We start from the raw sequence: 21587 nt of genomic DNA, 5'->3' as shown, positions 1-21587 counted from the left end.
AACATAAATAAAAACCACTCTATTCTAACTCTAACAACATTTTAAAGAATGTTAACACGTATGTGTTGCTCCAAAACAAGTAAACCTACAACAATTTGCTTCTAGTTTTTTAAAAAAAGTTAATGGCAATAATATGTAAGAAATCAATCAATCAATAAGCATTTATTAAGCAATTACTCTATGCCAGTTACTGAGCTAAGTACTAGAGATGTACAAAAAGATGAAAAACACACAAAAAAAACATTTTGTGTAAGATAAAAATTCAAGATCGCAAATATGAAAACCACTCCCATATTTTAAGTGTCATTGACACTGCAATAATAAGAATGTCTGTATCAGGAAAGGTTGAGAAGGAATAAAATGATTTAGATTTAAAACATGTCAATTATTTCATGGTCAAATGCCAAACAGGAAAACCTGTTCAATAGTTCAGGAGTCCAACACTACATATCCCATTTTGTGTACATCTAATGGAATATGAATTATTTGTCATTAAAGAGCGTCTTAGATAGGTCAAGGTTGCCAGAGTTCATTGCTTTGTATGTTATAGTTTAAAGAATGCTCTAAATTCAATGTTTTTAACTTTTTAATCTATGGGGAAAGAAAAAAACTTCCTATAAACTGAGATTAATGCCTGTTAATGCACTGAAGAAAGAAAAACTGAAACCTTCCCTCTACTATAAAAACAAAATAGTGTGGCCTCTGTTTCTTTTCTGATAAGAGTCTTAAATACCAAACAGTTAACTGCATAATAACATTTACTGGCAGCCAGGCAGCCTGCTTAGCAGATATATAAAGCAGGTAAAAGGAGAAAAAGTTAATTTCTTGGCTGAATGATTCCATCGGTAGCTATAGGGCAAACTAGAAAGTCTTTTAGTAAAGTAGCAGTTGATTCTTCTATCAATCTGCAGCACACATACTCTTCCAAGGAATGCATTAAATATGAAAATCATATCCCGTTATCATCTGTTTCCAGCTTTCAGCCCAGTAAGCTTTTCTTAATGAATGCTGTAGCCTAAGGGACAAGCATGCTGTTGGCTTTTCTGAATAATGGAGTGATGCTACCATTTTTGCTTATTACAATATCGACTAGCTGAGGGGGTTTCACACATAGTCACAAGTGACTACTCTTGCCAGCATGCTCCAAGTTATTACAAGATGTTTTTAGACATTTCATCTAAAAGAGCTTTACTGCTTTTAGTGAAGAAAACATCTATGGTCTTGAACTGTATCATTTATATGGAGATAGGAAGAAGGATTAGAAGCCTGCATTACAGCAGATATATAGCAGAATATATTTAAGTATTCCTTGTCAATCTTTTTGTCTGTTGCTTAGATATGGAATCATTTTTTCACTCCTAGGAAAAAGGTCAAAATGTACAAAATTATAAATACAAAAGCAAGAATAAAAATAGCACATTTTGTTTATTTTTCATTTAGAACCCATTTCAGAGTTTATAAAATCACTGTTTCCTAGGAAAATCAAAAGGCAGACCAAAAGACATTCAGCTTTTCTTTCTTTGACTTTTGTTCTCTATAATAACAGAATTGTGTCTTTCAGTAAATCTAAAAAGAATTGAAAACAATAACTCAGTCACTACAATTATTTCAGATTTAATCAAAGTATATTTTGTAACAATCTTATTTTCAACAAAATTTTCATTTTAAATTATTAGCACTTTAAAAATCCTTAGGATAAAATTTATTTACTTTAACTTTTTATGTACCTTTTCATCACTGTTTTGGAGTAGGCCTTTTACTCCCAGGCTATTTGTTGTCGATAAGTGTATCTTCTTTATTTGAGCTTCATATTCCATCTAAATACAAATAAAACCACTACTAAAAATCATGTTATGACCAATAAATACCTATTCCACCAATTAGTTGTAGTGTATAATATGTAATAAAGTAGAAAATAAGAACTGATTCCTGTCACTCATAAATTCTTATCTTAGAAAATTAATGACATCAAACAATATGGAAGATGTCTAAGAATTCATGGGATAACAGAATCTACAGAAGTTATGTATTACAATCTCCTCTTTTTACAGATGAAGGTCCCATTTTATAAAATTTTGCATCTATTTCCACTCCCCCCCCCAAAAAAGTTCACTGAATTTCCAATCATCATTTATCAAGGCAAGTAAAACCCTGATATAAGAAGCAGCTAGTTGATAAACTTGCTTGGAGGTCAAAAACGTGTGGCTGTGTTTTCATTAAGTTTGGTTTTGTCTAAAACAAAAAATTCAGTCCTGTCCGTAATCTATAATGCCATGTCAAATGTTTGATGTTCTCTCTCTCTCTCTCTCTGTGTATATATATATATATGTATATATATATATATATATATATATACACATAAAGTATGTATATATAAAGCTATAGAGTAATTAATTTAACCACAAACTTACAGTTTATTACATTATTTTACAATGAACCAGAAGCATGAAATATAAATTTGCTAATTTCACAAATAACTACAGAAAGATATCTTCATCAATACTATATTTCTCTTTGAAGTGAAATAATCAGACTTCTGCTTAAAATCAGAGCAGAAGAACATTGTTTCATTATGTCATTAATTAAAACCTTAAAACATGATTCAAGACTATGGTCCAATATATACATATATATTGTGTATATATGATGTATATTGCATATATATCAGAAGATTTAAAAACTTAGTTATGCTACATTACAATTCAAAATATATCTGACTGATAACAAAGATTATACTTCGGATCTTAATCTAATAAAATACAAAAATCTGCACCTTACTTTCAAATATAAAACAAGTAATAATGTCTGAAATAGATTTGCTTCTTAAAACATCTTAAAACTAAATTTTCTCTGCTGCCCCTTTTTGCTGACACTTTTTAAAAATTTACAGAATTCTATGAACATAAAACAGATTAACTTCTAAAATGAATACCATTTATTGTGTTTTAAAGCAATTACAAATGATTGAAAAAAAAGCCAAGAGGAAGAAGATAAAGAAAAAGGCAACCAAGGAAATAATCTACCTGTTTAAATATAGAAACTATTTTTTCAATCATATTACTTAATTTCTTAGCCCTTTAAGCTAAAAAATGGACATTCTGTACAGACTTAAAGGATAACTATTTTTCTAAAGAAGAATACTAACAACAAATATATAAGTTTAGTTGGTCAAAACAGAAATTCTTTTTTCCTTCTATACAGAAAATTTTACCTAGCCTATGACCTGTAAACTTAATTATAATCAGTTTTCACAAATCTCACATGCACACTGGAATTGTGCCAGTGTTTTACTATTCTCTGTCCATCCATTTCTGAGTAGTAATTGCCAAACACAGTGCCTGTTCTCAATAGACACAAGTGCTTTATTCAACTCATTCTACCCAACTAAATGTGAATTGATAGCAACATAAGGACTTGAAAAAAGAGTAGAAAAGCACATGTAGGAGTCCAGTCAGGATTGATATCAATGCATTTGAAAGATTTACTGAATAGTGAGTACTTTTTTCTAAATTAACATTGTAAATTGATATCGTACATTTTGAAATTAGAATTAATATAAAATAGGATTTTTCACCCTGGGGAATAGAGTTCCTCTAAAAATTCTTTCTTCTTTCCTAGCCTTGTAACTTGTACACACAATAGAGGCAGTAGAGTGTAAAGGATAAAAAGCCCTTTCTGACATATATTGGCTGTGTGAACTTAGGAAAGTCTCTTAACCTCTCAGGGCCCTGGGCAGCTGTACAACTGTTAGGTTACAGAGCAGTTGCAGATCTGTATTGTTAGAAGGGGTTTTATCACTGAGTTTCTCACACCAGTGATATTACAGGCTCAAAGACAGATGAGAGAGAGAGAGAGAGAGAGAAAGAGAGGTTATTCCAAATTTTAAGCTATTAAAATTTATATTTCAAAACCAATTCTCAGCCAATATAGAATATTTAATCACCATATTATTATTTGCTGGATTGTACAATATTCAGATATATATTTCCACATTTATAAATTTAGATAACCACTCAATATATGTCACCCTTTCAGCTAGTTAGGTTATTTTACAAATTAATGAACATATGTTCCTATATCATAGAGAATATAATCTACACTAAATACTTGACAGCAGTCCTTTCAAAACCTTTTCTATTCAAGTTTTTAGCACTGGATGAAACTTCAAGGACCACATTCTTATCTGCCTAACTTTCAAAGACCATCTCCATTCAGGTATCACAGCTTTTACTAATTTTATTTTCATAGTATCTTAATAGCCTGCTCTACTCACACCTGACAAAAGTAGTCTGCTCCACTTCCTTTACTTCCAAAATATCTCCTTCAGGCCATACTCCTTATTATTACTTCTCACTACTGTGGGTCTCAAATTACTTCTATCTATACAGTATCTGCTGATTTTAGGCACCTTCATAATTAATCTTTCATATCTCACTTTGCAAAATATAGCCTTAGTCAGATCCAGGGTATTAAACTGATCCCAAAAGTAACATTAAAGCTTATCTTTACGTTAACTTTTTAGTTTGTACACTGTACTGAGTATTATACTTGATACACACTAAGTCTGACTATGGAAGTACTTTTATATTGGATTCATAGATTATTACTGAAAAATAGATTGATACAGCACAACATAAAGGACAGATACATAAACTTAAATGTCTAGCAACTCTTTTGTTCCTTAGACTAGTGCGTCTAAAATAGCTTTCCTTGAGGCAATGCTTTTCTAAAAGCTAACAAGCGATTCTGCTTCTGGCAGAATGACTAGTTTTATTGTGCCAGTGTTAATCATTTTATTCAGTGCATTCTTAGCATCTAGCACAGTGCCTGGCACATAATAAGTGCTAGTGCTTAATGTATGCTTAACTATTAAATCTTTCCTTATTATTTATTTACTCTGTCCTAATTATTTTTTTCATTTCCTTTATCTTATCTGCCTCTTTTCTGTAAGTATGTCTACCAATATCCTGTAGTGACTTAAGGATCAGGAAGACCTGAATTCAAATTCTACTTTAGTCACTAACTAGAGGTCTGATCCTGGGCAGCTCTCAGCTTCATTTGTCAAATGAACAAGCTAGATTATGTCTTCTAAAATCACTTGCAATTCTGTATGATCTCTGTGATCACAGGGTTCATTCTATTTTTACTTCCTTAGTTTCACACTTCATAACCAACTCTCAATAATCACTATATTACTGTTCACTGTTTCTTGTGATATCTGTATGTTTTAACATTTATACATTGGGATAACCACTGAATATGTCTCTTCAGCTAACAAGTCATGTTATTTTGATCATACTTTCCAAATTAACTGAACATATCATTAAGAGGTTCAAAAGTACTATTAAAATATAGATATACAATTTTATAATTACATGGAACAGAATCATACTGATTTCATTTTCTTAATGCTGCAGTTGCATTTATTGGCAATTTATTGTTATTGACAATGTATGTGCCCCACAGAAATTCTGCTACTAAAGATTTAAGTTCCTGTGAGGTAGAGTATAAATTCCTTCGAGGGCAAGGGTCAAAGATATTTTTGAATCTCACCGTGTAGTGAGATTATCTCATAGTGCCTTGCATACAGTAAAGGCTCAAACATTTGTTGAATTTGGACCGGGAGTGTAAACAATAGTAAGAATGACAGCAATGAGACCCCCAATAAACATATAGACAATAAGTTCAGGAAATGTCATTAAGAAAATGGGATAATTCTGTTACAAACCTGTTAAAGTTAATACACACATTTTAAAACAGATTGTAAACAGAAATATACATTCATGTTTTTATTCTGTTCTTATTTTCTTTTACCTGTAAATGGAACTTAAAGTAAAATGAGTATAATTTTTAAGTGAATTTAATTAAATAACATTAAAATTATTTACAAAATTGGGGGAGGAGAGAAGAAAATATAATACTTCCTAAATACTCAATTTCAACTTTTATTATTTCTATGAGGTCTATTTTTCTATCAAATAACTAGCAACTGATTAAGGAGACAACTGCGTTTATTTAACTAGATAAAAAAATGACACTTTAAAAATCATATAGGCCAATTTTTCAATTAAATTCAACAAACATTTATTGAATATCTATTATGTGCAAGGAACTATGATAGGTATCAAGGGCTGAATAAGACCGAGGCTCTACTCTTAATAACTTAGCCTAGAAGGGAGAAAAAGACAAGTTCATAAATAAATATAATATAAAATATGTTTAAATGTTTAAAAGAGGTTAAAAGAAAATGTTTTCAAAAGTCTTCAGTGAAAAGCTATGTAGCTATGACTAAGAAATTAGGAAATCTTTTTTTAAAAAGCCACTCTCTAAAACATTTGTCCAGTTTATTTCTATCTGAAGCATTTAGATTAAGGAGGATGAATGTCAGCTATTGCTTAAGAAATAACTACTAAGTCATGTGATTTTGTTCATTAATTTGCAAATATAACCAATACTCCTAGTGGGGCAAAGTCAGTCACTGAAGTCATGATTAAAAACGTCAAGACCAATATCTTCTGGACACTCACTTATTTCACATTGTTTACATTATTGAAAAGGAATATAACTGCTTTTGAAAAATGTCTCTTCACAGACTCAAAAAAGCACACAGAATTTGTTGTGTTTTATTACAGCATTTCAATGGCTCTAGGACAGAATTCATTGTCTGACTAGAACTCTGAGGGTTCTAGCAATTTCCCATATGGAACTTTGCCTATTTAAGTATTTCACAATCCTAATAGCTGGTATGTCCTTTTTGATGCTAAGTAGATAGAATGCCAGGCCTGGAGTCAGAAAAACCTGAGTTCAAATCAGGTCTCAGATACTTATTAGCTGTGTGACCCTGGGCAAGTCACCTCACCCTGTTTGCCTCAGTTTCTTTATGTAAAATGAGCTGGAGAAGGAATGCCAAATCTCTCCAGCATCTTTGCAAAGAAAATCCCAAATAGAATCGTAAAGAGTTGAACCCAACTGAAACAAATGAACAACAAATCAAGTCCAGATCTTTTTTACTGACATTTTTGGTGGAACTCAAATGGGTGTTCATTTATCTATATAACAAGAAAACCTTTCACATATTTGAAATCAGAATGACAGAGCAGATTAAGTACTGGACTGGAACCAAAAAAGTCTGAATTTTAATCTGGTCTCTGATATTTACTACTTATATGATGATCCTGAGCAAGTCACTTAACTACCCTTAGTCTCCATTTCCTCATCTGAAAAATGGGGATGATAATAATAGTACTTGCCTCAGAGGGCTGTCATGAATATCAAATAATATAAAATATGCAAAAGTCTCTACTGAACTATATACATATATGTATGCATGTGTATAAGTATGTATGTACACACATATATTCTCTCTCTTCATATATATGTGTGTGTGTGTGTGTGTGTGTGTGTGTGTCCGTATATCGCGAATCAGTATTATTACCCCATACCTAAAGTTATGACTGTGACATCACACAAGGGAAGAACTTCTATAAATTAAACCTCTGAATATTCTTAAATATTTGGTCTATTTATAGAGAACATGGCTTTTAGGGGAAATTTTCAACATTTACAGCAAAGTGAGGTTGTAACTATGTAGATGCTATTTCCCTTTTACCTCTTCATTTTAGAATAACTCATAAAAATATCATTAAAGATAATGTATGACTTCTGCAAAGTGATATAGCTAGAACTAGGACTAGAACCAACATTTCAAATCTCAGTTCTATACTATTTCTATTATGCCATATCTTCTTTACATAAATTTAATTTCCTAATCCCACAGATACTTTTTTAAAAAAGAGTTAACCAATGAAAAGTACATCAAGGAGGGCTCTCTTATTGTTCCTATACATTTTCCTACTATTCAAAGGCCTTCCTGACTTGTAAAGTGGCAAGAAAGAAGAGCCCAAGAATAATCACAGGCTTGCCATGCTCAAGTCAATTATTTTAGATTAAAAGGAATCCTGGAGGCAAATCTGTTAAGGTCAGTTGCTCCCCCTTTTTACCCTTTGCCATCAAAACCAATTCATTCTACGGCAACAAAGAAATCTACACTTAGTGGTAAGAACATTCATGGAAGATTCTCAATGAAGCCATTCTACTTAACCACACGTATTAGAATCAAAATAAATGAAGTTTATGTTCAATTCAATTTGTTATAGGTGGCTCTGTTAGCCCTGTGTTTGTGTTCAGTTTGATGCTGGGATGAAAGTCACTGAACAGTTGTTAACAAAAGGAGGTTTCCTTATCCTAACATATCAAGAACATGCAACAAAGATACACTGGCATTTGGTTTTTCTGGACTCAACCCCTCTCCTTTCCATTTGGTAATATATTTGGTCATCAGAACAGTATCCTAGAGATGGATATGGTGACTCGAGGTCTTCAGAAATTTTTTAAATTAGGGGGACCCAGACTCCACAAAGTTGGGAAGTTTTATACCTGTATATGACCAGAAAGCTGCATCAGGGAAGCTGGCTCCCAGAAAGAGCTTTGACTACTATTAGGAAAATTTAATCTCTGTCAAGGAGGGAAAAAGGAGGGATCTAGGCCTACCCTGTGCTGTGCATGGGGGCAAAGAAACACTGGAACACTGGAAAGTATTAGCCCTATCACAGCATTAAACATCTACTATGTCACAGACACTGTGCTTGGTGCTAGGAAAAGAAAGATAAAAAAGAAAACAGTCCCTGCCCTCAATGATCATACATTCTACTTGGAGAAAAAAAAATATGTTCACAAATAGGTAAATTACACACAGAATAAATAAAAAGTAACTATAGAAGTACAGATCAGAAAAAGGATTATTTACAAAGAGGAAGTTAAGCTGAGCTGAGGTGAGGAGAGACAACACTGAAGGCCTATAAAAAAAAGTAGGAAATAGGATGTTGTATTAGAAATAACAAATGTATTAGAAATAGGATAAAATAAGTAACAGCAAATAGGAGAATTTGACTGGAGCTTTAAGTAAGAAGTAGTGCATAATCAATCTAAGAAGATAAGACTGTGAAGGTCCTTAAATTCTGTGGGGAAATGATTTCATTATTTATGAATATTGTTTGAACTTAGTTTTTATGTGGATAAAAAATTGTCTACCTTAACCTTACAACAGACATCAGGCTGACCTTGGAGATAATATAGGAAAGCCAGATGTCATCAAGGAATGCTTAGATCCCACCCAAGTCTGCTTCTGGCTCCACCCAAAACTTGCCTTTTGGGTTCCCAAAACTGGAATGTTTATACTTACTTTCTGATATATATATATGTATATATCTTAAGCAACCTTACTTAGGAATAGCTCTTTTCTGGAAACTGCCTACATGTAGTTTGTGTGCTGGTACCCTTGTCTGAAATTTATATAACACAGAAACATACTTTTTTTGGTTCTCTCCTCTGTCAGGTGACCTAATACAATTCTTCATAAAAAATTTTTCAGAGTTTGAGTTTGTTCTTGACCTACAATTATGGTGTCAGAAGTGGGATCCCTGATGGTTGGCTCAAGTCAATCTAAAGGTTTTTCAAAAACAAAGAAGTTGAAGAAGTCTCTATGACCTCAAGATTGGTCTTAGGGGTAGGACTGACCAACACAAGATCAAATTAGACATAGTGAGGGGCCTGATGAGTGCCCTGATGAGTGATGGGTTCAAGTCAAACACAGTCAATGACCAGAATTAGGACTGGGGACTCTGGATGTCCTGAAAGTTAAGGGGGTTTTGTTTGGCCTTAACTCAGGGAAACACACAGGTGAGGTTCAAATTAACCCAACTACCCGGATCCACAAACTAGGAATCCCCTTGGTTTAATCATGTGAAGGCTTTGAGGAAGTGCTGTTAAAATCTGGTTAAAATGTGGCTGGTCCTTTGATAGAGCTTTCTTTATCTTTCTTTCATTCTTTTTCTTTTTCTTATATTTCTCCTCAATTCTCCTATGCTACCTAATCTGAGACTAGCTAGCAGCCACCCAGAGATCCTGATGAACATGGCATTCCTATGCAGCACTCAAAAGCAAATGCCAACACTTAAACCTCATGACCTGTCAAAGAGAGGCTGAAGATCATTTTATCAAATGTTTACACAACTGACTAAGCAACTCTGATGAATCATTTACCCAAAATTAGTTCTATCCTCATTCACTTAGGACAACCCCAAATTAGTGAGGGTAGACAGTGAGGTGGATTTTGACTGGGACTTCCATTTCCAAAGTTCTCTGGTATACACAAGGTCATATTTGCTGGAAATATTTGAAGGGGAACACCCAGTCAGCATCAAGACTACTGCAAATGCCAGCAGAAAGTGAGCTTACACGGGTGAGGAAGATTAATGAAGTTTCATACATAAAAAAGCTCTCACAGCTATTTCTAAGAAAATGAGCAAGGACTTACTCTCAGTGATTAGACTTTCAATGTGAGATAAAAAAGAAAAAAACAAAACCAAAAACTGCAAGATACATTCTCTCTCTGCCTTCAAAGCCCTGGACAGGATGCAATTGCAGAGATAAAAGAGAGAAAAGAAAAGAAAGGAAACTTTTTCCTGGTTTATCAAAATTTATGGCATTATAGACTAATGAGAGACTAAATTTATAACTGAAATACAATATTCTTATTGTAAATTTTTAAATTGTGGTTTAAAGGTTTTTGTGACTGCCGAAATATCTTAGTGAATTCTAGGAAGGTTTTTGCAGCTTGGATTAGGATTATGGGCAAAGGGCACATGTTTTTATTACTGTCTTTGCTCCCTGGAGAGTGATATTTAGTAGTTTTTCAGGCATGTCCAACTCTTCATGATCCCATTTGGGTTTTTTTGGCAAAGATACCAGAATGGTTTGCCATTTCCTTCTCCAGCTCAGTTTGCAGAGGGGCAAACAGGGTGAAGTGACTTGCCCAGGTTCCTCCAGCACTGTCTGAGGCCGGATGTGAACTCTGGAAGAGGAGTCTTTCTGACTCTAATTGCTCTATCCACTTCACCACCAAGTTGCCCTGAGATGGAGGGATAGATGCAACTGTTTTAGTATCAGGTGATTTCACCAAATGGAGAATAAGCAGAACAAGAGAGATTGATTAAACAGAATTTAATTGTTTAGGTAAATTAACTACGCAACTCAAAAAGTAAAAGTTTAGCAATCAATTAGTATAGTATAAGGAACTTTGTACAGAAAATGCAACGGAGTGTTAGTGTTATGGGGGGAAAATATGAGATGGACTTTAGAAAAGTAGCAAAGATAACGTGAAATGATGAATCTAGAGCATAACAATGAAGTTTGGAGGGCTTTAATCAAAGTCTACTGGAAGAGGAAAAAAGCAAAAAAGAAGGCTTAAAGAAATGGGGATAAGAGGAGAATGGGTAGAATCTTAAGAAATGTAGAGTCCCTTTGCGCTGACAGTGTGAATGGAGAGTAATGAAAAGTATGGGTTTAGAGTTTTAGAGAGGTTTGAGCAAGTTTTTGATTCCACTGAGATAATAGGAATATGAAAAACCTTTTGGAGGGATGCCTGTTAGCAATTTCAGATAGACAACACAACACTTATTAAACAGAAACGATAGAAATAAATTTGTAACATGGAATTGAGTTGTTGTGATTCAGTTGTTTCAGTCTTATCTCTTTGTGACCCTATTTTGGTTTTCCTGGCAAAGGAATTGAGTAAAGCATACTAAAATTCTGTCATTGAAGGACCATTAGAAGGGTGTGTTCCATCCTTAAAGCCAAAGAGGGAATGCCACCATAAATCTCTGAATGTTTGTGAACTCAAAGCAGTGGGCTCTGTAATTTGAGGTTTGGGGAACTAATTGAAATTTTGAATATTTCCATTTGTGACTGTAAATTCAGATTTGATTTGGCTGGTTTGACCCTAAATTAAATGGTCTCATTTAAAGTTGGATGTGTTCTCCTATTTGGAATAATTGTGGGAAATCAGAACCAAATCTGCTTGATATGTGACATTAAAGCAATATGCTTGGAAACTATATGGATCAGAAAAATGTGAGTGCAAATCTGGTCTCAGATGCTTACTGGTGGTGTGACTTTAAACAAGTCATTTCACCTCTGTTTGCTTCAATTTCTTCATTTGCAAAATAGGGCTAATAACGGCACCTATCTCTCAGAGTTGTTGTGAAGTTCAACTGATAACAATAATTGTAAAACACTTAGCATAGTGCTTGGCACATAGCAAGTACTATATAAATGTTAGCGATTTACTTTTACTATTACAATTATTTCAATGATTCAATAATTTTGGTTTTTGAGTGCAATTAGTATAAAATTACTATAGAATGGACAAGATAACTCTATAGGAGGATTCAGAAATACATCCAACTTAACTGACGTTTTTTGACTGGGAAAAAGTTTTTGTTATGTTTTAAAATCCATAATAATACTGTCTATGTTATTGTTAGGCTGCTAATGTCTTTTATTATTATTTTTGGAAAATGATTGCCTGAGAAATTATGTACCTCTGAAAAATCCTACCCAGAGGGTGGTACAATTGTATCATTAAAAAATTAACTTTCTCTTTTAATCTGGATGCTGTTAATTATGAATTGAGTTGTTTAAGAATGTGAACATGATGCTTGAAAATTATTAAGTATTTATTTAATTGGGTATATTTTGCTTTAAAATGGTTAAAGTTTGGGGGCACTCTCTCTTTCGGCAGGTTCCTAAGATCTTATCAGCCTTGTTGAAGGCATGTTGTGATATTCTAGAGTAATGAATGGTTTGATAAGAAATTAGGACCTTTCAGAGCTGAAGTAAAAGGGCTTACAAGTTTCGGTAAAAAGGAGTGATTCTTACCTGACAGACTGACCACTGCTTATGAAAACTACAAAATTGTACCTGGAAGAGTACATACTGAAGTTACATCTTTGAATCAATTTAGTATCTACAGACCTCATATTTAAGCATTTTATTTTTGCCTTAGACGTTAACAGGCAATATGGATACTTATTAGTCTGGAGGTTTACAGCAAGTAGCCAGAGTCTGTGAACTATATGATATATTCATTGTACATGAGAAACTCCAGAATGTGACCATTCTTAATTTTTAATGGTTGATTTCTACTCCAGGTTGGATTTAAACTAAAAAGGATGAATAAGGCCTTATATATGTTTATTATTAACTGTTACTGCAACAATATGAGAAAAATAACAAGGTGTGATTAATGGAACTTGCTATTTGAGGTGAAATCTCCTGGGACTATAATTTATATTGTTCTGAGTTCTGTGTATGTGTATATACATAAACATGGTATGTATGTGCATGTATATGCATACATATACACATTCATATTATCAAAGAGAGATAGGATGATAGGATAAAGATGTAAGTTTTTAATTTTAATGGAGTAGTAAACTTCACTTTGAGAAAGCAACAAGATTAGACTTTGTCTCTAAGAACTACGATATATAATGTGTGTGCACATATGTATGTGTGTGTATGTGTATGTGTTGGCTTCTAAATACTTCTAATGGGATATACAGGCTTTAAATATGTTTCAGTAATAAGTTCTCAAAATTGGATTAAGGATTTTACATATACAATCAACTTAATAATTGCAAAGAAATATTTAATTTTTTTTCTTGTTTTGAAGTCTGTCTGATAATATTTAGAGATAGAAGGGCTCATTTTACAAGTTAGACCTTCATGAATGCTTTTTAAGATTCCTTCTTCAGCCTGTAGATGGCATTATCCATATCAGGTATAGGGTTCCAATAAAGATAGAAAGAGCAAGTAGTATGTAAAAACTGAAGTTGTCTGAACTTTCAGTTGAAATATAAATTCCTAATTTTCTAAAATTTAATGTTTTTATTACATTTTCAGTTCTGACCCATCTCCCTCCCTTCCTTCCCACCCCTACAGAAGGCCACCATTTGACACAGAGACAGATGACAGAAAGATAGATAGAGATATGAAACCATATTATGCACACCTCTATTTAGTAGTTCTTTTTCTGGAGACGGATAGCATCTTCCTTGATAGGTCCTTTATAACTGCTCTGAATATTTATAACACTCAGAACAGCTTAGTCATTCGCAGTTATTCTTCCAAGAATATTGCTTTTTCTGTATATGATGTTCTCTTGGTTCTGCTCATTTCACTCTTCATTATTTCATGCAAGTCTTCCCCTATTTTTCTAAAATCCACCTGCTCATCATTTCTTATAGCACAGCAGTATTCCATCACAAGCACATACCACAACTTGTTTAGCCATTCCCCAACTGATGGGCAGATATTCCCTCAATTTCCAGATCTTTGCCACCACAAACAGAGCTGCTATAAATATTTTTAAACATATAGGTTCTTTTCCTTTTTCCCTGATCACCTTTGAAAACAGACTTCATAGTGGTATGGCTGCATCAAAGGGTATACAGTTCTATGACTCACTGGGAATAATTCGAGATTGCTCTCCAAAATGGTTGGATCAGTTCACAGTTCAACCAACAGTGTACTTATTAGTGTCCTAATTTTTCCACATCCTTTCCAACATATGTCATTTCTCCCTCATCATTTTAGTCAATTTGATAGGTGTGAGATGGTATTTCAAAGTTCTTTTATTTTCTAATCAATAATGATTTGGAACATTTTTTCATAAGACTATATATATGTGTGTGTGTGTGTGTGTGTGTGTATCTATATATACATATACTTATATATACAGATCTATCTACCTATACACATTTATCTATCTATATTATCTTTTTGTGCATATGTGTGTATATGTACATGTATATAAAATCTTTGATTTCTTCATCCACAAACACTTTATATCCTTTGATCATTTATCAATTGAGGAATGACTTTATTCTTATAAATGTGACAAAGTTCTCTATATATTTGAGATGAGACTGTTATCCTAGAAACTGTCTATGAATTTTTTTCCACCAATTTTCTGCTTTCCTTCTAATCTTAGCTACATTGGTTTTATTTATACAAAACCATTTTAATTTAATGTAATCAAAATTATCCATTTTACATCTCACAATGCTATTTCTTGTTTATTCATAAATCCTTTTATTATCCATAAGTCCAATAGTTAATGTTACATGTTCTTCTAATTTATGTGATATCTCCCTTTATATCCACTGTGATTTATCTTGGTAAATAGTATAAGATATTGATCTATACCTAATTTCTGCCAGACTGCTTTCCAATTTTCCCAACAATATTTACCAAATAGTGAATTCTTATCCCAAAAGCATAAATTTTTACATATGTTAAAAACAGGGTTACTATAATCATTTACTATTATGTGTTGTATGTCTACTCTGTTCCAATGATCAACCATTCTATTTCTTAACCAGTATCAGAGGGCATTGATAATTACTGCCTTATTATACAGTTTAAGATCTGGTACTGTTACATCTCATTCCTTTACATTTCTTTCCCATTATCCCTGTGATATTCTTGACTTTTTGTTCTTCTAAATGAATTCTGTTATTTTTTTCTAGCTCAATAAAATAAATTTTAGTAATTTAATTGGGGCGGCATTGAATAAGTAGTTTAGGTAGAATTGTCATTTTTATTATATTGCCTCTGCCCACCCATGCACAATTGATATTACTCTAATTATTTAACTCTGACTTTACTTGTATAAAAAGTGTTTAATTATATTCATGGGTTCCTAATTTGATGTTCTTTGTATAGCTGGTATTAACAGGGCTAATATCATAAGGTTTGAGCTGGTTTTTATCATATAAACTAGTTACTAGAAAATTAAATTTAGGAAGTTTCACTAAATTGCATTGAATCTCATGACTGGCAACATTGACTAGGCACCCTCTGCAGGTGACTTGGTACCAGAGAAGCAGATGTACTAGGAGAAACTCCTCCCAGAACTGCCCTGAGAATAAAGCTTATTGCAAAATTTCTAAGAGAAGATGTTTCCAGGGACCAGATGACTACATGTGACAGTTGGGACTCAAGATGAAATATACTGATTAAATAGATTTTGGAAACAAGGAAATTTGATATTATTTAATATTGATGATCCTTATTTTATTTCTGGGGCTGTAATGTTTCACTGGGTTCATGCTGCCTTCAAGAGGGGTAAGTCCAAGTTGCATTTATTCAATATTTGGGAATCAAAGTCATTCCTGCTGCAGTTTTTAGTTAATTAAAAGTCTGTCTTCTGTTAATATTAACCTCATCTAACCAAAATCTGACTTGTGGAATAAGAGGGTTAACTGTTTGATATTCCTCAGGTTGAAATCAAAGGGTGAGTTCCAGCTTCCAAAGTAATCTAGTTATTTATTAACTCCCCTAGCTAACTGTGTAAAGGAAAATTTACCTGTCTAGTTTTCTTGGTTACCTTGTAAATCTCCCCTCTCAATTTAGTGCATTGTAACCTTTTAAATGTAATTTAGTCTATAACCTGACCCAGTTTACCTAGAGAGTCTATTTAACCAGGTTTTTCTCCTTAGGGAATGTATGAAATTATGATTCAACTTAATTAAATTTGTTTAACTTTTATGACATTCAGGAGCACAGGATTATGATTTTTTGTGATTATTGTTGTTCAGTCATTTCAGTTATATCTGGACTCTTCTTGATCCCATTTGGGGCTTTCATGGCAAAGATACTGGAAATGGTTTGCCATTTCCTTCTCTAGCTTATTTTACAGATGAAGAAACTGAGGCAAACAGGGTTAAATGATTTGCCAGGGGTCACATAATTTGTGAGTGTCTGAGGCCAGATTTGAACACAGGAAGATGGAGTCTTCCTGAGTCCAGGCCAGGCACTCTATTCAGTGCACCAACTACATTCCTAATAGCATTTTTTCTGATATCTGTAGCCATATGCATCTTTCCCTGCACTTGCCTTCAATACTTATGTAATTTCTCTGTATTGTGTGGTGCACTTGTTTCCCAGTACAAATCTAAGTTCCCTGACTCATGGACCCTGAGACAATTCCTCAAATTTTTATCTCTGACCAAGAAACATTGGGAGAAATTGGTCACCAATCTGGTCCATAGCCCTTCTTAAAGGAATTCTACCAAACTTTAAGCAAAATAAGTAGTGAGGAGGACATCATTAACTTGGGTTATTTTAATGAACTTCCTCTGAGAACTTAACCCAGCTCTGTTTATAAAAATAGTGGACTTTTAAAAGTGCAAAAATAGGGGAATTACAGCTAAAATATTTCATTACATATTATTTATTAACATTGTTCAAACCTAGTTTTATATTGTCTAACCTAAAACTTACAATAGATGTCAGAGTGACCTTAGAGACACTCTAGGGAAGCCAGATGGCTTCAAAGAATACTTAAATCCCACCAGGTCTTGTTCTGAGTCCCCCCAAATTCATGTTTTGGTTTCCTCAAATTACATTCATTGTTTATACTTACCTGCTAATATATATATCTCAAACAACATTATGAGGGGAATTGTTCTATTCTGGAAACTACATGCAGGCCATGTGTAAACTCTATATAAGACTCAGAGACTGTTGGAGGCAGCCACGCTTTTTCTGGCTCTCTCCTCTGCTAAGGGACCTAATAAAATTCTTTATAAAAATGATTCAGGTTTTGGGTTTGTTCTCAGCCAGTGCCAAATAAGTGTGTATCCTATCTGTAAAGCAAGCAGACACCACCGAAGCTTTACGAGCAGAGGAGTGATGTGCTCACATCTGAACATCAAGAATGTCAATCTGATACAGGGAACTGAGTCAAATTTGTAAGAATACAAGCCATTCACCAAATGATAAATGGTCAAAGGATAAGAATAGGCAGTTTTCAGATGAATAAATCAAGGCTATATCTATAGTCATGTGAAAAAATGTTTTAAATCACTATTGATTAAAAAAATGCAAACTAAAACATCTCTGAGGCACCACTTCACATGTATGAGATTGGTTAATATGACAAAAAAGGAAAATGATAAATGTTGGAGAAAATGTGGAAAATTGGGACACTAATGCATTGTTGGTAGAGTTGTAAACTGATCCATTGGTCAGCAATATGGAACTATGCCCAAAAGGGTCAGCAATACCACTACTAGGTCTGTATTCCAAAGAGATCATAAAAAAAGAGGCATGCACAAAAACATTTACAGCAGTTCATTTTGTGGTGGCAAAGAAGTAGAAATTGAGGAGTTGCCCACCAATTGGGGAATGGTTGAACAAGTTGTGTTATATGAATGCAATGGAATACTATTGTGCTACAACAAATGATGAGCAGACAGATTTCAGAAAAACCTGGAAAGACATAAACTGATACAAAGTGAAGTGAGCAGAACCAGGAGAACATTGTACACAGTGGTAGCAATACTGTAGGGATGATCAACTATAAATGAATTAGGTCTTCTCAATAATACAATAATTCAAGACAATTCCAAAAGAATCAAGATGAAAAATGCTACCCACATCAAAAAAAAAGAACTGATAGAGTCTGAATGCAGATCAAAGTATACTATTTTCACTTTCTTTATTTTTTCCAGTCTTTTTTTCCTTTTGTTCTGTTTAACAGCTAATGTAACATGGTTAATATGGAAATATGTTTTACATGATTGCACATATATTTGCACACAAATTGCTTACCATCTTAGAGATGAGGGAAGGGAGGGAAGGAGAAAAAAATCTGAAATTCAAAATTGTCTTCAAAAATTATATTTACATGTAATTGGAAAAAATAAAATACTATTTAAAAGAAAATAAAGGAATATCAATTTGATAGCTATGTAGAAGAAAGAATGCAGAGAGCAGAGCATGGATAGGAGGAGTCCAAATAAGTGGCAACTGTAGTAGTTTAGGTGAGAAGTAATGAAGGTCCAATCTAGTTAGGTAACCATGGAAATGGAAAAAGAGGAATAGATATGAGAGATGTTTGGCAATCTATTAATGATGCCAAGGTTGCAAACATGGACACAAAAAGGTAATGTGAGAAGTTGATGAGGTGGAGAAAAGAGATAGACATAGATGAGATGAGAGGTGTTTACAATAGAGGTGACAACTGAATCTAAGTTCACAGAGTTTTGGGGTATATCCAAGGTTAAGAGACAAGAAAAATAAGAGGATCTAATCAAGAAAATTTAGAAAGAATAGTCAGGTTGCAGGAAAAACAAGTTATTTCAAAAACTGAATTTAGAGGGTATTCATGAGGAAGCAGTGATTAACAAAACCAAAAGCAACATGGAGAGTGAGGACCAAAAAAAGATCACTAAGATTTAACAACGAAGAAATAACTTTTCAATACTTAAATTTTTTATATAGCATTACTAAAAACAATAACAAAAGTAGCCTTCTTACATAAATCCTAGTAAACCAAATTGCAATTTTCTAAGTTGTTAGTCAATGAAATGTGAGTTGCATGAATCACTGCACCTTACTGAAAGCTATTTCTTTGAGACTAAGTACCATTTACTCCTATGCTTACATCCTCTTTTCTCTGATAGGTCAGTTGCCTGAAAGCAAGATGATTTCACTTTTGTCTCAGTATCCCCACAAACTAGTATGTCAGAGGTAGGTAGGTATTGAATCTGTTGTTTCACTGGTATGAAATGGCAATACAGGTTAAGACAGAAGTTGGCAACTTCTCTACAATTGAGTAGTCTTAAAGGATTATTTAGAGAGTAAATGACTTGCCCGAGTCACACAGACATGATAGGTCAAGAAATAAAACTTGGACCTAGGTCTTCCTTCCTGTTTTCAAGTACAGCTCTCCAGCTACATAGTAGGCCCCTAATAAATGATCAATGATTGATTGATTCAGAATCATTTTCTATTAATTCCTATTTTTGAAAATAGACAAGTAAAGGCTATTATAACAACATTTTACCTTCATTTTCTGAAGTCTGTCTGTATTTCTAGTGAAGCTTCCAATACGGGACTGAATATGATGACATTGTTTTAAATATTCTTGGTTTCGAACATGAGCCTTTCTTTCTGACTCACATACTTCTTTCAGATATTTCTTTAGTTTTATATACTTCAGTTTAGTTCTAGAAAAAATGCAGATTTTAAAATAAAGTCAGATTCTGAGCAACAAACTTGAGAAAACATTTTCACATATGCACAGAATTACTAATACAATGTTTAAAAATCATGCCACCTAGATTACTCTCCCCTTAATATGGAAATTTGAAAAGCTGAAAATTATATCTCCATAGGAAGAAAATTAAAGCAGAATTCCTGAAGTATTACACTGGCTAAATATGATCATAGCTATCCTAAGAACTTATGCGAAACTATATTATATTATTCATTGCATAAAAACCTAGTTAGATTTACCTCATACAATCAAATGTGATTTTTAAGTACTATTGACATAACATGTTAAATTAAATAACATGTTAGCAGTTTTGTAACATGGTAGGCTATTTTAAAATTACTAGCTCAATCTGAAATAGGACCAAATATGGAGCTGTGAGCTCATCCAACCATTCTGGAGAGCAACTTGGAACAATGCCCAAAGGGCTACAAAAATGTGCATACCCTTTGACCCAGCAATATCGCTACTAGGACTGTATCCCCAAGAGATCATAAAAAAGGGAAAGGGTCCCACATGTAAAAAAAATATTTATAGCAGCACTCTTTGTAGTTGCCAAAAACCGGAAATCAAGGGGATGCCCATCAATTGGGGAATGGTTGAATAAATTATGGTATATGAATGTAATGGAGTACTATTGCACCATAAGAAATGATGAATAAGAAGACTTCAGAGACACCTGGAAGGGCTTATATGATCTGATGCTGAGCAAAAGGAGCAGAACCAGGAGAACTTTGCGCACAGTAACGACCACAGTGCGCAAGAGTTTTTTCTGGTAGACTCGGAACTTCGTAAAAATGCAAGAACTTAAAAAAAAAAATTCCCAGTGGTTTTCTAAGGCAAAATGCCTTCTACGCTCAGAGAAAGAACCATGGAATTCATTCGCAGAATGTAGCAGATCAGTGTGTGTGTGTGTGTGTGTGTGTGTGTGTGTGTGTGTGTGTGTGTATTATGTTTTGATTTGTTATATGATTTCTTCCATTTATTTTAGTTCATCTACATAGCATGACTATAATGAAAACACATTCAGTAGGACAGTATATGTAGATCCTATACGGAACTGTATGCCGTCTTGGGGAGGGAGGAGGGTGGTGGAGTGTAGGTGTGGGGGGGTAAAAATCTAAGTTTTATGGTAGTGATTGTAGAACATTAAAAAAATTAATAAAATTAAAAAAAATAAAAATATATAAATTGTCCAGATCAAAAAAAAAAAAAATAGGACCAAATAGCAAACCACAATTCAGAAAGCATTAAAAATGTCTAATCTTTAATTATTTAAGAAAAGTTTGCATTTAGAAAATGAATGCTTGTTATAAATTATAAGCTAATTTTCATGAACTGTCTTTAGGGTATGGTATCACAGAATAACAATAATGATAATAGTTGATATTTATAAATGGCTTTAAGGCAACGTGCAAAGTATTTTACATATTCTCTTTCTCTCTCTCTTTCTCTCTCCCTCTCTCTCCTCTCCCATCTGCTTTCCCTCTCACCCTCCCTCCCTCAAATCTGCCTGTATTTTTGTTCCCACTTCATCCCCACTTGAGTCTCTCCAAACTCAAAGACCAGCATTCTTACTTTTTAAAAAATTTAGTATTTTATTTTCCCCCAATTACACGTA

At 33.4% G+C, this 21587-nt stretch overlaps 1 protein-coding gene across 12 annotated transcripts in view; it reads right to left on the bottom strand.

Annotated features, from left to right (window-relative positions):
• The window catches only part of KIZ (kizuna centrosomal protein), a 247314-nt gene that overhangs the window by 189148 nt on the left and 36579 nt on the right, over window positions 1-21587 (bottom strand). For 6 of the 12 annotated variants that reach the window (XM_072634586.1, XM_072634584.1, XM_072634583.1 and 3 more), the window contains exons 3-4: window positions 19757-19919; window positions 1728-1817 (exon numbers count right to left, since the gene is read on the bottom strand). The exons of 2 other annotated variants lie outside the window; for them this stretch is intronic. In XM_072634586.1, the coding sequence (XP_072490687.1) occupies window positions 1728-1817; window positions 19757-19919 (253 nt within the window). The remainder of the gene's footprint in view (window positions 1-1727; window positions 1818-19756; window positions 19920-21587) is intronic. 4 more of the 12 variants (XM_072634588.1, XM_072634594.1, XM_072634585.1 and 1 more) reach the window with 2 other exon arrangements.

The sequence above is a fragment of the Notamacropus eugenii genome, chromosome 1 (genome assembly GCF_028372415.1).
Source record: "Notamacropus eugenii isolate mMacEug1 chromosome 1, mMacEug1.pri_v2, whole genome shotgun sequence".
Lineage (NCBI taxonomy): Eukaryota > Metazoa > Chordata > Mammalia > Diprotodontia > Macropodidae > Notamacropus > Notamacropus eugenii.
Note: the sequence above shows the minus strand (reverse complement) of the source record. Positions and strands in the feature narration are given on the sequence as shown.